Raw genomic sequence first — 18356 nt, 5'->3', positions numbered from 1 at the left:
ATTGCGTCTGCCTTGATTTATACAAGACAACTTTGGATTCCAAGTTAGAAGATGGCGACATCTAGGGTCCACTTACAAATAAAATCTTTTCCGGTGAATGGATATTATCAGCTTGAAACAGGTTTCATGCGCTTTTACATCTCTAAGCTCTTGCCGTTCATCGTCTGTTATTCACTTAATTTAAAATGTTTTAACTCATACAGGTGGCATTCACCAATCAATTCAATTTTTCACTGCTGCAAAACTGAGGTCGTAAAATTGCAGAGAACACACGATATAAAGCTACTGTATTGACCAAGAATCACTGATAACACCCCAGTTTATAGGAAACAAAAATTGTTCATCTCAAAATATTTTAACTACTTTTTATCATTTCGTAGTAGAGGTACATAAAATATGCAAAGAGCACGGCAGTAGCTCCATAAAACATGGAATTTACAACATCATTTGATCGACCACCACTTCGATGAACTGGCAGATGGTGTTCCTTGATCTGTCAACAGCAAACATTAAATGTGAACTTTTTATACAATATTCTTAGTTATCCAAACCATATTTTTCTAAAGTCTGCAAAAATTATGTTTATTTGAAGGAGACCAGAACAAGTGATGTTTTTTTAGAAAAAAATTAACAAATTGAAATGTAACTAGAGAGTACCCTACTAGATTTTACTACTTAAAAGTTCCAGAAATAGTTGTCCAAAAAACAAAAAAAATAGCAAGATTTTTTCATGTATGAAGCAATTATAGCACCAAACAACAAAATACTGCATTAGTTGTGTTACACAAAAATAATGCTGTTATAAGGATTTCAAAGCTGAACTCCATTACCAGAATACATTTTAACTTGAGCAGAGTACAATATAAGTCTTACAAATATACTAACTAACTACTACAATCATATTTTGTTTATGAGAGCTAGGAAAATAAGTTTGTTAACTACTTCTAAAAACAGAGTTAAAATATTTACATAACTCAAGTAGTAACATTTCAAACCACAACTTATACTCCTCAGTTAGAACTCACAGTAACATCAAATCATTCATACAAATTTACTTAAAAGTAAGCTTACCATTCTAAGATGATGTGCTTGTTTAGCAGCCACTCCTGGAAAAACACGTTCAAATTCCTCCCGGCTTTTCGTGGTCCATCCAATTTCAGCTGGCTTTTCAATTCTTGTCTTTACTTGAGTTGCAGCCCTCTAATATTTACAAAATAAGGACCTGACTAAGAATGATAATGATATAATCATGAAAATGTGTACAACAATGATCGACATGCACAAAAAAAGGCGATTCTCAAGAAAAATGCCCATTTTTTTGAGCATTTGAAAATACTTCAACTTGTAAGTAAAACTTTGGAAAAAGTTTGGTATCATGTAAAGAAGTCAATAGGTTTAAAACATACTTTGGTTAAAAAAACTCAGATTCAAGTTTTTGTTGTTATGAAGATTATTAATTATTAAGCTATTAGTTCAAGTGGTTGGCTTAAATTTTCCAAGTAACAGTTATGTATACACACATGGATATAATAGCTACACTGAGCTGGGATCTCATTTCTAACATTAACTAAATTAAATTACGTGTAATCATGTAAGTCATATTGCTAGGGTACATACCACATGTACTAACGTACATATCACAACCTCCTTGCACATGTTTGCTTTGCACCTGGGACAGGATAACGAAACTTTTCAAAAAGCCTACTGTGATTAGACTAACGATAAAAAAGTTTACCTTTCTCAAAGAAAAGTTACCGAAGCACAACTTTGATAGTCTTTAGAGCCATGCAAGCTAACTAAAATGGACACATATCTGAATTCATATACTTGAAAATATGAGGGAAAGTATCACATTCCCAGTGCTGTAGCAGTCTGACCTTTTATCAGCTCACTTTCTTGAGTCTTTCCTTCTTTTTGTTCACTTTTACTTTAATTCAAAACTTCATAAAAGTTTGACAGATCAACATGAAGAATATATGCTGCAGCTTATAGCATTGAAGAGCCAGCACTTAAGTGTGACTGTAGTGACTACCAATGATTCACAAAACAAAAACAATTAATATGGCATTAAGTCAAGGAAACTAGTAATATCCATAAAAACGTGAATGTGAATATTTGCAATCAAGAAATGTTTACTGAAAAAGCGTTTTGAACCTTTTACATAGTATGATAATGGTAATATGCATTACACCATTAATGTTTGATAACTGTTATACACATTTAAAGTTAGCACCATCAGGCTCATCTTTTCAATATACTGTTATAATAAAGTGCCATAACCCTACTGGTTTCAATGCTTTTTGTGTCAGTTAGATTATCTGCACTATATATATATCACAATTGTTATATAACGTGTTCTTTCTTCTGTGGCATGTATGTCAATAAAATTTTGAAGTAGAGCCATTATAGCCTCGATTCAAGTTTTTAAACGTTTTACACTGAAGTCCTGTCAAGATATCAAAAAATAGGCAGTAAATTACACTTACATTCAATGTTTCTAATCTTTTCCAGTAACAACTCATCAATAAAGTAAATCACAGTGATATTTGCGTTACTAAGAATAAGTTTTTATTTTGAGATGAGATATGTATGCTAATCGTAACTCGAAAACACAAAAACACTTGGTGTTGTAACAGATGTAATAAGAAGGTTATTGTTGCTAACTGTAAATAGCGCCAGTTGTGGTTGACCACTACCCATAATGCCTCACCTTGCTTGCCAATGTACTAACATGCGGTTACATATGCTATTCCAGATTATGCGCCATACACGTGTGTTGTCTTTTCACTTTTTCGTATTAAATATGCTGTTAAAAGCCTCAAAGCCTGAGTCACTCAAAGCAGAACATTACATGGTGTAAGAAGTGGAATTCGGAAAGATGGCACTCAGCTTTAGGCCACCAGATCCCATGCAGTTTGTCTCCCGACATGTAGCAGAGTCGTGGCGAGACTGGGAAATGAGCTTTTCCATATTCTTTGAGGCGGCTGAACTTAGCAAAAAACCTGGAAAAACACAAGTTGCAATACTGTTGAATTGTGCTGGTCCGCAGGCACAGAAGATATTCCAGCGTTTTAAGTTTTCTGGTGATGAGGACAACCAAGACGATTACAAGACTGTACTAAAGAAATTCCGTGAGTACTGTGAGCCAAGAAAGAATCCGATTTTCAACACATACAAGTTTTGGCAACGTGACCAACAGCCAGGTGAACTTTTTGACAACTGGGTGATGGATTTAAGACAATTGCTTGATGGGTGTGATTACACCGATCCAGATAGACATCTGCGTGATAAAGTTGTATTTGGCATCCATGATCCGCAGGTTAGAGAAAAACTGATACAACATGCTGATTTGACGTTAGCTAAAGCCATAGACATCTGTCATGCAGCAGAAGCGAGCAACGCCCATTTTAAGGAAATGAATGATACCAGCACTCACCAGATCAATAGCATCAAGCGCACAAGTCATTATACGAGACCCCCTCCCACTCGTTCCACTCCACGGAACTGCAGGTATTGCGGCACACAACATGAGCCCAAATAGTGCCCCGCATTCAGTAAAATATGTCGCAACTGTGGAAAGCGAAACCATTTTGCGGCTGTATGCAGAAGTCAACCCAAGCAAGTTCATGACATCGAAACACAGTCACAAGAATTACAGTCTGATGCAGTAGAAGTCATTCACGTCGGCTCAATTAATTCTGTCTCTAATCATAGACAAACTAAAATGAGAGCTGATCTTCATGTTCAAAATGACTTATCGAAAGTATATTCTGTAACTTTCAAGTTGGATACTGGAGCCTATGCCAACATTCTTCCGTATAAAGTCTACAAGAAGCTAAACCAGTCATCTTTGAAGAAAACTAAAGCTATTTTATCTGCATTTGGTAACCACCACGTAAAACCGATAGGCACCACCTCATTGCGGGTCACAAACAAACATGGCAAAGCATTTGATTTTCAGTTTTACGTCACAGATCTTTGCCACATTCCCATTCTTGGTGAACAAGCCTGTGACAGGCTAGACCTCATCAAGCGAGTTGATCTTTGCACAAGTTCCACATTGACCCTTGATCAAATCACGCATGAACATGCAGACGTATTCAAAGGCATGGCCGATTATGAAAAAGAATACCACACAGAACTCAATCCTGATGTTGAAGGAGTAATCCAACATCCAGCGCGAACTCTAATAAGCAGAAGGCTAAGAAGCAAACCTCCAGTTTCAACTAAAATGTTGGAACCGCACAATGTTCGTATTGAGGTTAATCTGGAGCCAAGGCAACAAATGCAAAAGAAGCACTATGATCGAGGTACGAAGCCATTACCAGAGCTGCCAAAGGGAGATGTTGTATACTACAATCGTAACAGAAGAAGAGCAAAAGGAATTATCACCAACCAGAGATCTGAGCCACGGTCCTATCAACTTCAAAATGAATATGGAGACATTCGCAGGAATCGCAGACAATTGTACAAAACAGTACAAGCTCAACCTGAGTTTCAATTCGAATACTATGAAGATAATGACAACACAAGGTCATTTAATAATAACATAAATACGCAAGTAACAAGGCCTTGCAGTTCCGCTGATGATATTACCGATGTGTGTGATACAAACGTACGAGTTTCACGAAGACCTCCCTGTCGATACAATGAGTTTGTCACTGCCTGAATGTGTAAATAAATGCATGTTACTTATCTCAATTGATCGTGCTCGCCCTTTGCCGTGTAGTATTATATGTGCTGTTTTTTTGTATTTTCATTCACCACTGTCATGTTTCATTATGATTATATCAAGTCTTCACACCAGTATATGTCACCATTCCTACATCCCGTTGTTTTCCATTCAGTATTTTTCATGCTTGCCTACTGCGATCAGTGTCACTGTTTACTATCCAGTTATAATGCGATAGTTATTGATTTCGATTAATGTGTGCTACCTAAAGAAGGGGGATGTAACAGATGTAATAAGAAGGTTATTGTTGCTAACTGTAAATAGTGCCAGTTGTGGTTGACCACTACCCATAATGCCTCACCTTGCTTGCCAATGTACTAACATGCGGTTACATATGCTATTCCAGATTATGCGCCATACACGTGTGTTGTCTTTTCACTTTTTCGTATTAAATATGCTGTTAAAAGCCTCAAAGCCTGAGTCACTCAAAGCAGAACATTACAGGTGTGAATCAAAATTCTAGTTTAGCACTGCACTGTTTTAAGGTATCATAAGTTATGTATTCTAATATGAGATTGTAGATAGAAAATTCATTATGACAAAACATAACTCCTTGTCAAAAAACAGTTGACTGTTATGAAAGTTGCATCTAGCTACAATAAAACAAAGTGACAGTGACAAACAAAATAAAAATACTTCTTCAGTTTCTATGATATAATCCCGGTACTGAAAATTAATTATTTCTCCTAAAACTGGCTGTACTTACAAGATAATGACAAGCTGCATGTTTATTTAGTTATTTCAAAGACTGGATAATGAATGTAGCTGTAATTGGCTTTCCCACATACCCACCTGAAAAAATCAGCAATTTGCAATGAGAACTCGTGCATGTAAATAGGCAAATTTTGGCGTAGAGGCGTGCATTGAAGCTTTAATTCTTTGTTTCTTTATTATAAATTGAGGCATAAGCAATCAGTTTTCTTGTTTGTTATAAATCAACGTAAAAACAAAAAAGTTCGGTGTGCACGTTGATAGAAGTACCACACTTCCCACTTAATAACACAACAGGCAATATTGTGTCAAAAATCTTTTAAATTACACTATTTCTATAGCATTGAACTTACCCTTATTGAATGCAGAAGAAACCTTCTCTGAGCCAACGCGGCCTTGTAAATTATGGTTTGTCCGAACATTTTTATGCAGCTGTAGATTACAACACAACATGATATAAACAAAGAAAAACATATAAAATATGCATGCAATTATCAAAATGACATTCACTGAAATATCAATAACTGGAGCTATTCGTGGGCAGTGGCAATAATAACGGCTAAATAGCCTAGTACTGTCACCAGTAGCTTATTTTCTTCAGAAATGCCAGTACAGGCTAGGCTAGCCTATAGTGTATATAGACCTACTCTGCTGTCTGCAGGTTTAGTCATATACCGGCATCCTGACATCGTAAGCAGGTAGGCACAATAAGTTAACTTAATCCGTCTATCGTCGAGTTTTTTAAAAATTGCAAGTTGCAACTATCCTTATGACCGACGTCACTATGCAGCAGAATTAAACAGCTAACAACAAGTTGACCTCTACAATTTTGCTTTGCTCGCTTGATTGAACCATGACCGAAGCCCTCGACCTTAGAAAATTAAGCTGAAAAGGAGACAAATCCATCACGTACGCTTGTGGTCGCACTTCGCACTAAGTTTATGCTTTCTTGACTTAACTTTAAATTTGCTTTGCAGTTTCGAATAAACCACAAATAACACAAAAAACTTTAAGTCTACAGCATAGTAACACCATTCAAAACAATATTATCAACTTGAACTTTACATTTAAGGTTTTATCCAGTTTTTGGTGGGTTAGACCAGGGCTTCCCAAACTTTTTTGCTCGCGACCCCTTTCAAACTTCTGAAGTTTTCCACGACCCTTCACGTTTAAATTGATTAAATTAGCAGCGCGAAACATACATTAGTCATTAGTGAAATTTATTGAGATGCAAAGAGTAAAGACTGAATTCAAGCAACCAGTACTCAAAGTCTACTTACTACTTTACACATATATAGGCTACTGGAAACAAAAAAGCACACACATTTATTCAGTGTGATTGATGCGACTGCTTTCTGCTACAAAGCAAGTCCAGCCGTGGCTCAATATCTGTTAATGCTGGTCTCAAGGCGGTTTCAATGTTGATTAGGCTGGAACGATATTTTGTTTCGATTGTATTTTGTACTTCGTGTAAAATTGGTATAGGCCTACGCTCTGCGACCCCTGAAGTTCGTTACGCGACCCCTTGCGGGGTCGCGACCCCCAGTTTGGGAAGCCCTGGGTTAGACTAATTTGAAAGGTCTAATTAAAATTCAATAAACACACCTCAACTGAGGGGTTTCCCCCAAAACTACAATGAACGTACTGTACTGCACTGCAGACTCTGCAGTATCCTACTGGAAACTGGATATTTGAAATGGTCAGTTCAAGACCACTGGCTCCGATCTATAGGCTAGTTTTGCATGATGCATACGCGAAATGCGTGTGTATTGTAGCTAAAACCTGCCATGAAAATGGGCAAAATTAGGAACTTTAGGTAAGAAATTCTGCTTTCAAGTTTAAGCATGAGTTGCAAGAATTTATAGGAAGTGCAAATTTAGTCATATTTCAGTATGATACTCCCCAGGCATGCTTAGTTCACATGCAAAACTTTAGGAAGCCCAATGCGGTATTTTTCGAGTAATTGCGTTTTTGGTAATTTTACTATATAAAGAAATAAACAAAAGAAATTAGAACTTTTTTGACTCACACACGCCTCCGTCGTGTCGATACACTGTGTTGTTGTCTAGATTACATCACAGGTTACCGATTACATGGAACTTTACATCAGGAGGACCACTGAACGCAGGCTGAACAAGTGTTGTTCATATATTGTTCAAGAGCATTACAAATAGGATAAATATTTTTCAGCATGGTAACAGAGTGGTTAAAGCACTGGACTCACAATAATGTGGTCTGTGTTCCATGTTTGATAACCTACTAACCTATGGTGTTGCTGAACTTGCATTGTGCTTGGGCAAAGCATTAATGGCGCTTGCTCCTGTTTAATAGACTTGGTGAATAGCCCTAAATTCGGGCCTTACAATACAAAAAATTGAACAACCAGGTTCAAGTTGTGCAAAAGCTTTTCTCAGTTTGAGAATAAAGATTATCATACTATACAAGGTAATGCACCATAATTGGAAATCGAACTTGGTTTGCAGTTTTACGAGTGAGATGCTGGAACCGTCAACCAACTGACTAACAGCGTAATCATACAGCGTTATCATAAACAAGCATAAAATATCTGCTACCAATTTTTGGACACAATTGGCAACCAGCAACCAATTTTGCTTTCAACGTTATGGTTTAAGGTTGTGTAGGCAAAAACAGCATTACACTTGTCTCACTACTGCACTATCATCACAGTAAACATGTCAAGTCAGTTTTAAAAATTTTAGGTTGAACATTGTCAGAAACTATTGGTGTAAGATATCCAGTTTTAAGGCATTTAATAAACTAAGCTTAAGAAAACCTTTTCCAGGGTTATCTCCCCGGTAATATTATGCACAACAGCAGTTCATCTGTTCGACATCGTGGTCAGCGCAATGGGTCTCAGACTCATCGACATTCCCATACAATCGAAAATCATCAAGGTAAGAATGATTTCAAAGTATATTTTGAAAACTGCAATGTGCTTGCTCGTGTTTTACCTATTTTTTATAACATGTCTTATAAAAAGGTCAAATATTTTATACTACTATGTAGTGACTTAAATCACCCTTTTAATCTAACTTTAATTTGAGTTACACATTAAATAGCTAAAATCAACTTTTGCATATAGCCATGCTCCTTAGAACTGCGTATATTTAATAACGGGCAGAATGACATACTTAACAGTAAAATATTATCTTGTTTTTTGTCAGTTTTCAAATGTTCTACCTTAAGCAAGTAACCCGTTTTCATAATTCTTTCAGGTGGAAAACAAGAAAGAAAGAAAGAAGTTCTAACCCAGAAACAAGGGGCTTTGTTTTTCTTTGTGTATTTTTCTGTAACGTTCTTCGTAGTATATTATTCAGTTTACTATTTGCCAAAGCCAAAATCTTTGTCTGACGCAAAAACAACAGAGTTTACTGAAGAAGGTGCAAGGTAGCACTTGTGTATTTAATCTAAAAAGTATCATAGTTGATATAACAGTTTGCCCATACCATGTTTGTTGTTTTTTCTAATCAAAGTTTTACCAAATTACTTACTTAGCAGTGTATAAATCTTTTTCTACAGAAAACATTTGCATTCGTTTGTGTCTTTGGGGCATCGGCCGGCTGGTAGTGTAGCAAATGATGTGGATGCTGCCAATTATATTGTAAACTCAGTGTCGCAAATAAAAGCCAAGGCCAGCCCTTTTGTTAAAATTGAATTGGAGACACAGAGGCCAACGGTAAGGCTTCAGCATTTTATCTGTTGTGTACCATAAGATCCCAGCTAAGTTTGCAACTTGAATCTGAGCAGTCTATGCGAACTTATGTGGTATATGCGAACTTAGCAATTATGGCTTTGTAAATACAGTAGCTGTACTATAAGTGAATTATTATGTAATATATATATCAACAAAACAGAAGATGCTGAGCAGTAACTATTTGATACGGATGGATGCCTTAACTGAAGTTAGCCTAACTTTATTGTATGTATAACAGACCCAATTTGTAAATAATAATATATGCATCAGTTGCCGATTCATAATATGTTTAACAAGTCATGAATTTTAGTCCGTACGTGTTTAACTTTACTTTGATGACAAGTTGACTTAATTGTGATGACAACTTTGATTTACTGTAATTACCAATAAACTTTTGAATAATTGGTACCTAAATTTTTCTGAAAATTTAACCGGGTTGCAAAATTAAATTGGTGCGAACTTAACTGGGATATTGATCTATTTGTAACAAAGTTTTTGCTAAAGGTATGATTATTATAAATGTTTTACAAAAGTCTGCATGTAAAAAGTTATTAACAACTGATTATACACATCAGTTGTTAAACAAAACTCTAATCCCTAATTTATCCATGTGGTATATTAATAAAGTTAACAGTATTTAAATGTTTTTACTAATTATTGCTTGCCTTACATTTTGTCTTTAATCAATGTAGTTAGGACCTATATTTGATATTAGTCTTTCTAAGACTACAGTACTTACAGTTTGTTTTTAATAAAACCACTTCATATAGAAGAAAAATTGTTCATGATTTTTAGGGGTCATTCACAATTGATTTCATTGGTGGTTTTGCTAGTTATTATGCAAACATTACAAACACGCTGGTGAGGGTTTCTCCAGTTGACAAGTCATCACATCATGCCTTGCTGCTAAATTGTCACACTGATTCAGTTAACGGTGCACCAGGTGATTCTGTAATTGTGAATGGCAGCGTTGGTATGGTGTGATATCATAATCTTTATCCTCAGACTGAGGAGAGTCTTTACTTGACTTAAACTCGACCATAATTCCCCATCACCTGAACCTTGGTTACTGAGTTTTGGTTGACACACATTTTCTATTCGTTTTTTTTTTCTATTGTATTTCCCAAATTTGAAACTGTTCATTTAATCCACTCGGCCCTGCGAGCTACTGGCGTTTACACCTTGCTCAACGATTTTACTTCGGTGGTGCAACTGTAAATAAAGCCCTTTCACACTTCTATGAGCCAGGCACTCTATAATCCCTAGTGTCAGACTTAGTTTTATCTTGTAGTGTCTAGTTGTCAGTTTCTAGTTTATTCTTGCAATTAGTCTAACTAACTAGTGATCTAGCAAGTGGGTATGCTATCAATTAGAAGGTACTTTCTACGACTGTAATTGCATTTAATCTTGTATTTACTATCTTCATAACATGGTTGTAGTTTAATGTAAATTTTCTTAGTTAAATTTGGACAAATCAAGATGCATTTGCTGAATTTTGCAATGTTGTTGCAGGTGCTAGTGATGATGCAATCGCCTGTGCTGTGCTGCTTGAGGTTATGCGTGCCATTGCTGTCGATCGGACTCATCCTTTACTTCATGATATTATATTTTTATTTAATGGTGCAGAAGAAAATGTTCTTCAGGGCAGCCATGGTTTTATAACTCAGCACCCTTGGGCTAAGCGGGTACAGTACATACTTTTATAATTTAACCACCATCCATACAATTGAAACGTTAAAATGGAAGGTGGCAGAGAGTTACATTAGAACAGCTTTTTGTTGTAACAACATTAGAAAGAATTAAACAGATTGCTAGAGCCTTTTTGAAAACATTATAAATCAAAATTAAAACAAAACTGCTTTTCATTTCTTTGTAAGGTCAAAGCTTTTATCAATCTTGAAGCAGCAGGCGCTGGTGGCAAGGAAATCGTTTTTCAAACGGGTCCAAGCAATCCTTGGTTAGCATTAGCATGGGCCACGCATGCACCACACCCTTTTGGAACAATATTTGCTCAAGAATTGTTTCAAAGTGGAATCATTCCATCTGATACAGATTTTAGGTTAAATCTTTTTTTAATTAGTTGTTGTTTACTTTGCACAAACTAATGTTACATGAGTATTTTGTAAAACAATTCCCTTTATTAGAATTTTTCGTGACTACGGAAAAGTTCCAGGAATAGATCTTGCATACATGAAAAATGGGTATGTTTATCACACTTGGTATGACAATGTTGACATGATATTACCGGGATGTATCCAACGGGCAGGCGAGTAAATTAGAATTTAATTTATCAAACTAAAATGGAAAAATATTTCTAACAGTTGTGCATTTGCATTTATGCTGAAACCATTTTAACAAAGTAGCAACAAAACAAGTAGTTTTCAAGTTATCGGTACATGGCTAAAAATTGTTTTACATTTAACTGTTTAAATTGATGACTTACAATATTTCTGAAATATAGATGATATCATACATTTTGTAGTTGATATGTAATTTGCAAAACAGTTTCATTTTTTAAACTTTTACCCCTTTTCCAGGTGATAATATTCTTGCTGTTGTTAATCATCTCGTCAAATCACCTTTTTCTCTGCTCCCTGATCCTGGTTCTTATCGACATGGTGCCATAGCGTTTACTGACTTCCTGGGCATTTTTATGATGACTGTTCCATTAAGAATGCTTTCTATCATGAATTTCATTTTCTCTGTTGGGCCTTTGATTTATCTCCTAAGGCGTATCATTTTTCAATCGGGTAAATTTGTTTGCTAATATTTTGTCAAACATTTTAATGATTCTCGGATTACATAATCCATTTTTTCTTGAGCTCCTCTTAATTTATCTTGTATAGCCTAGCTTTTGTAAATCTATATATATATATATATATATATTGCTCACGGTGTCATAAATGAAGTGTTTTCAAACTTGATATTTAAAGCACACTTGGGGTATATAAGTTGCATTGCTAAAGTTTGGGTAAATAGTTTTCTTTGTTATCATCATAGTTTTCATCAGCTGTTTTAATTTTCGTAGTTTTCATCAGCTTTTATTGTTAGGTTCATGCAAATCCAAACCTGCTAACTTTGGATGTTGTATTTGATTAAAGTAACTAATTACCGGTAGTAAGAGATTCGTGCCTGAATTTGCCACTAGGTTTCATAAAAACAATTCGTTAACCAGTTTTTCATTATAAAAAATAATTAAAATCTTGTTACTGGTGTATTATTATTATTTATCAGTTATTGCATAAACAATTAATAACAATGACTAATCATTCCCACATTTTAAAAGCAATTCTGTAATGGACTCTTGATATTTTTTTGTAACTTTGTTAATTTTTAGTTTACTAATATTGTTAAAATTGGAGGGAAGTCATCAGGAATAAGTTGGGGAATATTAGATGTGAATGTTAAAATATTAGATTAGATTTTTGCAATCAATTGTTGTAACGTAACTTGTAAGCCTTTTTGGGTAATGTCCAACCATTAACAACTGTTTAGGCCTAGTATGGTGTAGGCCAGTGGTTTCCAAACTTTTTCAGCTTGTGGCACACTAGAAAAATTATAAAACACTCGCGGCACACTTACAAGAGAAGAAAAGTTGCTTTAAAAAATTTTTTTGAACATTTCAAAATGGTTGATAATTGTTTCCTAATATTTGAGTTTTTATACGGTGCATCTCCTGCTTTAATGGTCTTCATTTATTACAGAAGAGAGACCACAATATGGAAAGCAGATTATAAAAGGGGCTGCTACAATTGTATCTTCTTGGGTGGCATGCATACTCACAGTTCTTCTGTTGGCTATTTTTATCACAAAGTTTGGAAACTCTATGGCATTTTATTCAAGACCATATCTCGTTGTGTTTTTGTATGGCTTCCCTGGTCTTGCAGTATTATTAATTGCGCATCTTATTGCAGCATCAACTATTTTTAAGGTGAAATATGTCACGTTGTTAAGATTTTTTTTAAATTTTTCTTGTATGTGCGGTACTGTAGTCTGATGGTTAATGACAAATGTATAAAGTTTTACTTGTTTTCATTTGCAGAATGAAGACCCTTGGAGGCTGGAAACTATTTTCTTTGACAGTTACCTGTTCATTTGGTCAACATTCCTTTTCCAACTTAATTATCTCCAGCTTCAATCAAGTTTAATTATCTTACTTTGTGTAATGCCTCTTTGTTTGATACGATGTGTCTTCCTCAAACAAGTGTTTGGTTTTAACAGCAGTAAGGGCTTATGTTGGTGTGGCTATTAGGCCAAAACTCCAAAACCTTGATGTTTAAACTTCTGTAATCCTCATAACGTTTTCAATAAATGTCATAAGAGATGCACGTAAACCAACAAATAGGTTAAATTTTTAATTTTGATTATGTTTTTTAACTGATTTATAGATGTGAGTGCTGTGGTTAAGGTTTCAATTTGCTTCACTGTTTTGATACCGCATACCATTATCCTGTTTTCACATTCCTGGGTCAGCATGGAACTATTCATTCCACTCTGTGGTCGATTAGGAACCGATGTACCACCAGATCTTGTCATTGGGCTTTTAACTGCCCTTTCTCTTATTTTTGTGTTTCATTTTTCACTCAGTTTGATACATGCTGTAAAGTCAATTCGTTGGTAAGTTAAAGCTTGCATAATGCACATGCAGTATTGTTAAACTTTGGTTTGGTTAAATTAGCTTAAACTTTTTATAAATTTGTTTTTTCACAGTTGTGTAGCAAATAAATTAGAAATTGTATATTATAAAAGCAAAAACTGTTCTTTGTTCTTTCTCCAAATTAATCAAAACATTTCCATCACCCCATCCATTATATGTGTTTATCTTGCATTTCATATGACATAAGATTTTATTATTGATGTGAATCTGAATCTGCTAATTTTTCAAATTGTTTTTAAATAAAGCACTTAAAGAGCATTGGCTATAAACGGTTAAACTTGTTGTTTTCTTGTTGATTGATAGAAGTAAATTTGTTTAAATTACAAATTTCCCACAAGTTGTTGTACATTTTTCCTATTTACCAATCACCTGAAGAGTTATACTGGTGTTTTCTTATCTCAAAATTGTAAACTAAAGGGTTCTACCTAAATCTGCCTGTAAGATTGGTATTTTTGGGAATAAATAAAATAGTGGATGTTCATACGTATTGTTTGAGTTTTTGTTAAATTGTTACATTTACAAAAATCAACATTTATGCAATATCAGTTTTTATATTGTATGTGATGTGGCATTTTCTTTTTGATTATGTGTCATCTTTTGCATCATCTTTCTCTTTTGTTGCATTTTAGGATTCTTGCACTTATGGTTCTTCTAAGTTTAGGTGCAGTGTGTTTTTCTATATCTAGCTATGGCTTCCCATACGCTGTCACTAACGATATTGTTGCTCCAAAAAGATTGTATGTCCAGGTACCTTAATTTTACTGTAACTCATAAAAACTGTTGACCAGCGTTTTGTAACAGCTTTGTAATTTATCATCGATAAATATTGTTTTTTAAAAACATGACAAGTCAAGTTTTTTTCAGCATACCTCTCGAACGTTTTATGGCTTTGATAAGAAAATTACACTAGAGGATTCTGGCATCTGGTTAAACACAATGGATTTTCCTGGGTTCAAGATTGACATTGGCAGCAAAGCTGTAAAAGAATCCCCTTTAATACCCTGCAGAGGTATCACAGTAAAATATACCACAGAAAGTGTTTAGCGTCTGGTTATAGTTTGAGTTCAAAAAAATATTTTAATAACTAAGTAGAAATTTTATATGCGTAGGTTTGTTTTGTCACTTTCCATTTGTGCTTCCGGTGAATAAAATTGTAAAAACATCAAAGTACATCCCTGCCGATAGGCCATCTTTTCAGGAAATAAAGGTCAAACCATTCTCAGTCAAGCTTCTAGAACATAAAGTCACAAAGATTTTAGGTGATTTTAATACTGTTAAGAATTTCTCTTTTGATCTGCAAGTTTTGTAGAAAGTTTTTTTTATAATACCCATGGCCTCATTTTTTTGAAGAAAATTCCACCTCTCGAACTTACAAAAAGCGTCTGTTGTTTGCTGTTGATGGTCCTTCTCATATGACCGTGCACATTGCTCCTTTGTCTTCTGAAGGAGTTTCTTCCTCATTAACAAGATGGATTGTGAATGATAACATAGATCATTCACGATCTCATCCAACCTCTATAACACCTACTCTTGTCTGGGGTAATTTGTGTCTTTTTTTTTCAAAATGTTGTCGATGTTTCATACCATGCATTGCTCTGTTATGTAACATTAACATTAACTGAGTAATTTTTACTTTGAATATAGTGAAGTAAGTATGGCAGGAAAGGAGTGGTACAAAATACTTTTGAAAATATTTTTTATGGAAACCATTGGAAGGTTACAGTTACAGCCATGTACATTGTACAGCCTTACGCTACTTCACATAAAAATTTTACATATTTCTGCAAATACAGTGGGACCTCGTTAATCCGGACCCCGATGAACCGGAATCCCCGCTATCCGACACAAAACTGCCGGGAACGGATTTCTTCCTATGCATTTTACCCCTTTAATCCGGAAACCCCGCTGTCCGACTCCGACACAAAAGTTTTGGAACAAATGTGCTAAATCAATAGCAATAAAATCCGATAAACCGGATTATTAACAGTTTAGCGAAAATGATTCACGATTGTCCTAATACACTATGTACACTGGGTAGTTAGTTGACGAAACAATAGCCGATTATCTACGCATAATAACGTTGCGGTCTTTATTGATTCAAAAGTACAGTACTGTACAGCATTGCGCTTTGTAAAAAATTTTAGCCGCACAGCTTTTTAGTCATACTATGAAATACTGTACAGTATTTTAGAAACGAAAAAATAAATTGTTCATCAACAGTAACAAACAACACTTCCGCGGTCGCAAAAAAATACGTACATTACATCGGTTGAGTGCGGCAATCTATTGAAGACATACTGCTGCAACTCAATTGTGCGATCAGCTTTTGATATCGCATTGCGCAAAGATTGGAAACAGGTCAAAGAAAGTTCAAGACTGTTGGTCCCGCCGGAATGCTTCGCCATGCAAGAGCGGTTGTCAAACCGATTTGTGGCCGCATGTTCGTCACTTGGAGAGCATTCGTCTTTAATACGGTGGTTCTGGGGTTCGACACTGGGTCGGATCATACAAAAAATATAATTTTATTTTAGTTGCTGTCCAGCCAGAAAGTCGGTACTTAGAATTGGAGTAAGGTGCATACTGCGTTTTGAACACGGTACTGCATTTGCAAGATTGATTGATTTTTTACTTTCCGATAATCCGGATACCCCGCTAAACCGACATTTTTTGACGAAACGAAGTGGTCCGGATTAACGAGGTCTCACTGTATATTGTTTGCTTCCTCAGGTAACATACACTACGAATATAGTGATTGGCATTTTCTCTATTATGGTTCTGGGCTTCACAAAGAGACTTGGAAGCCTTGGTTTGAATTTACAATAACTCAAGATTCCAACCTCCCGCCATATGACCATTCCCTTGCTCCCACTGTTGAGCTGGCTATTATGGGACATTATTATTCCACTGAGAGAAAAATACCAGTCCCAGCGCAAACCCATGACTTGAAGAATTTCTTGGATGACTTGCATGACTGGGTGGTGCCCATGTCTTGGGTATCAGTCTATGAAAACCACTTATTTTAGACCACTCCTGTTTTAGAATATTTTTAGGAATGTTTCACATAAATTTAATTCTTCACATAAATGCAAGCCAGCGTGATTTCTTGTTGAATGTTTTTAAAGTCATAGAATCACTTCTCAATTAATACACTATTATTAATTATTGTCGGTATCAACTTGCCGGTAATAAGAGTATCAGTGAAAACATGAGGCTTCAGTATTTTCTATTTAGTGTAATACTCATAGATAGTGATAAGTTGCATAATTCAATTATTTGTGTGTGATTTTGTTTGTAATTGTGTGTTTTAGTTATCTTTTTTGTTTGTTAGTTTGTTGCTGTGATATGTGTTATAATGAAAGTTAGCGATAACAATATTAAGGTTAGTCCTTCAAACAGACTATAATGTTTTGTTTTATGTTGTGTAAATTGTCAATCATTTGCATGAATGGTTGGTGTGAGAATGATATTTAATGTTTTGTATGATTTCTGTAAAACATTCAGGTTTTGTTTCATACTGCTTAACAAGCAAACTTGCTCATGGGTTTTAATTTCACTCAGTTCACTTTCGCCAAAACTGTTGTCCCAGGTAGAATTATATGGGGTGCTCATTTTGTGAGATTTTTTGTGATTTATTTATTTTTTTGATTATGTCAGGGGTAATGTTTAGAATTATGGATATATAATGTTTCTCGGTTTTTCAAAATAGATACACTAACCATTCATTGAATTGTGTATCAACCTATCGACATAAAGCACTATGCAAACTTTGAGAAAAAGTCTCTACTAGTAGAGACATGGCAGAAATTACTTTTGTATATGCAATGTTCCATGCAAGTGTTTGAAACGATTATTATTTACGCTAATAATTTTTTGTACTGTTGCAGTGGCTGCTAAAAGATGAAAGTCAAATCAAAGCTCACTTTTTCACCAAAATTATGTGCACTGTACATACATCCTATTATGCCCTGAACCTTCTCACATCAAATCGTTTTCCCATCACGTTGTTTTATATTCAGTTTCATTAAAAGTAAAATTTTGGTGTGGATGTTAATCATTAATCTTCAATAACTAAATGATTGTGCCAAATCTTTTAAATGTATAATTATTATTTTTATTTAAAACAATAGCTAATAATCTGCAAATGCATCTCACAAAAAACTTCTACAGTAAAAAACTGATGGTAGAATAGTTTTCTTTTTTGCAGTTGTATATGTCATTCATATTAGCTCACACAATTGGTCTTTGTGTTCTATTGATTGGTATTAAACTTTGCATGTTACCCACTGTATCAGTCTTACTGACTTCAATTACTACTAAACTTCAGTACTGCAGACATGGTTGACATGGCCGTTTGGATTAATGTGACTCAGTCTAAATCACAACTTGTAGTCAACTAAAACACAACTTTGTTGTAGTCAACTTATTCTACAAGGAAATTATAGTTTTTTGTGCTTCCAGCATGTTTTTGTGGTGTGGTTTGTAAAGTGTGCTTTGTTCTATATCAGCAGGTGTGTTTTTGAATATTTAAGAAGTTTTTTGAT

At 35.0% G+C, this 18356-nt stretch overlaps 2 protein-coding genes across 3 annotated transcripts; one reads left to right on the top strand and one right to left on the bottom strand.

Annotated features, from left to right (window-relative positions):
• Positions 1–270: 270 nt before the first annotated feature.
• LOC143458682 (uncharacterized) lies at positions 271–6270 on the bottom strand. The gene is made up of 4 exons (XM_076955534.1): positions 6091–6270; positions 5797–5875; positions 1072–1200; positions 271–493 (listed from the first exon to the last, which is right to left on the bottom strand). The coding sequence occupies exons 2-4, from the start codon at positions 5863–5865 to the stop codon at positions 356–358; spliced, it is 336 nt and encodes a 111-aa protein (XP_076811649.1). The 5' UTR covers positions 5866–5875; positions 6091–6270; the 3' UTR covers positions 271–355.
• Positions 6271–7112: 842 nt separating this feature from the next.
• LOC143458680 (endoplasmic reticulum metallopeptidase 1-like) lies at positions 7113–18320 on the top strand. Of its 2 annotated transcripts, XM_076955530.1 has the most exons (18): positions 7115–7259; positions 7513–7637; positions 8247–8358; positions 8680–8851; positions 8984–9140; positions 9954–10101; positions 10671–10843; positions 11036–11217; positions 11303–11424; positions 11696–11908; positions 12863–13089; positions 13201–13381; positions 13547–13775; positions 14445–14562; positions 14680–14824; positions 14925–15074; positions 15166–15354; positions 16543–18320. In XM_076955530.1, exons 2-18 carry the CDS (start codon positions 7635–7637, stop codon positions 16836–16838), a joined length of 2817 nt encoding a protein of 938 aa, XP_076811645.1. In that variant the 5' UTR covers positions 7115–7259; positions 7513–7634; the 3' UTR covers positions 16839–18320. The 2 variants fall into 2 exon arrangements, with proteins under 2 accessions (XP_076811646.1, XP_076811645.1); XM_076955531.1 differs by lacking the exon at positions 7513–7637 and having other exon boundaries at positions 7113–7259.
• Positions 18321–18356: the final 36 nt, after the last annotated feature.

Source organism: Clavelina lepadiformis, chromosome 5 (assembly GCF_947623445.1).
Source record: "Clavelina lepadiformis chromosome 5, kaClaLepa1.1, whole genome shotgun sequence".
NCBI lineage: Eukaryota > Metazoa > Chordata > Ascidiacea > Aplousobranchia > Clavelinidae > Clavelina > Clavelina lepadiformis.
Note: the sequence above shows the minus strand (reverse complement) of the source record. Positions and strands in the feature narration are given on the sequence as shown.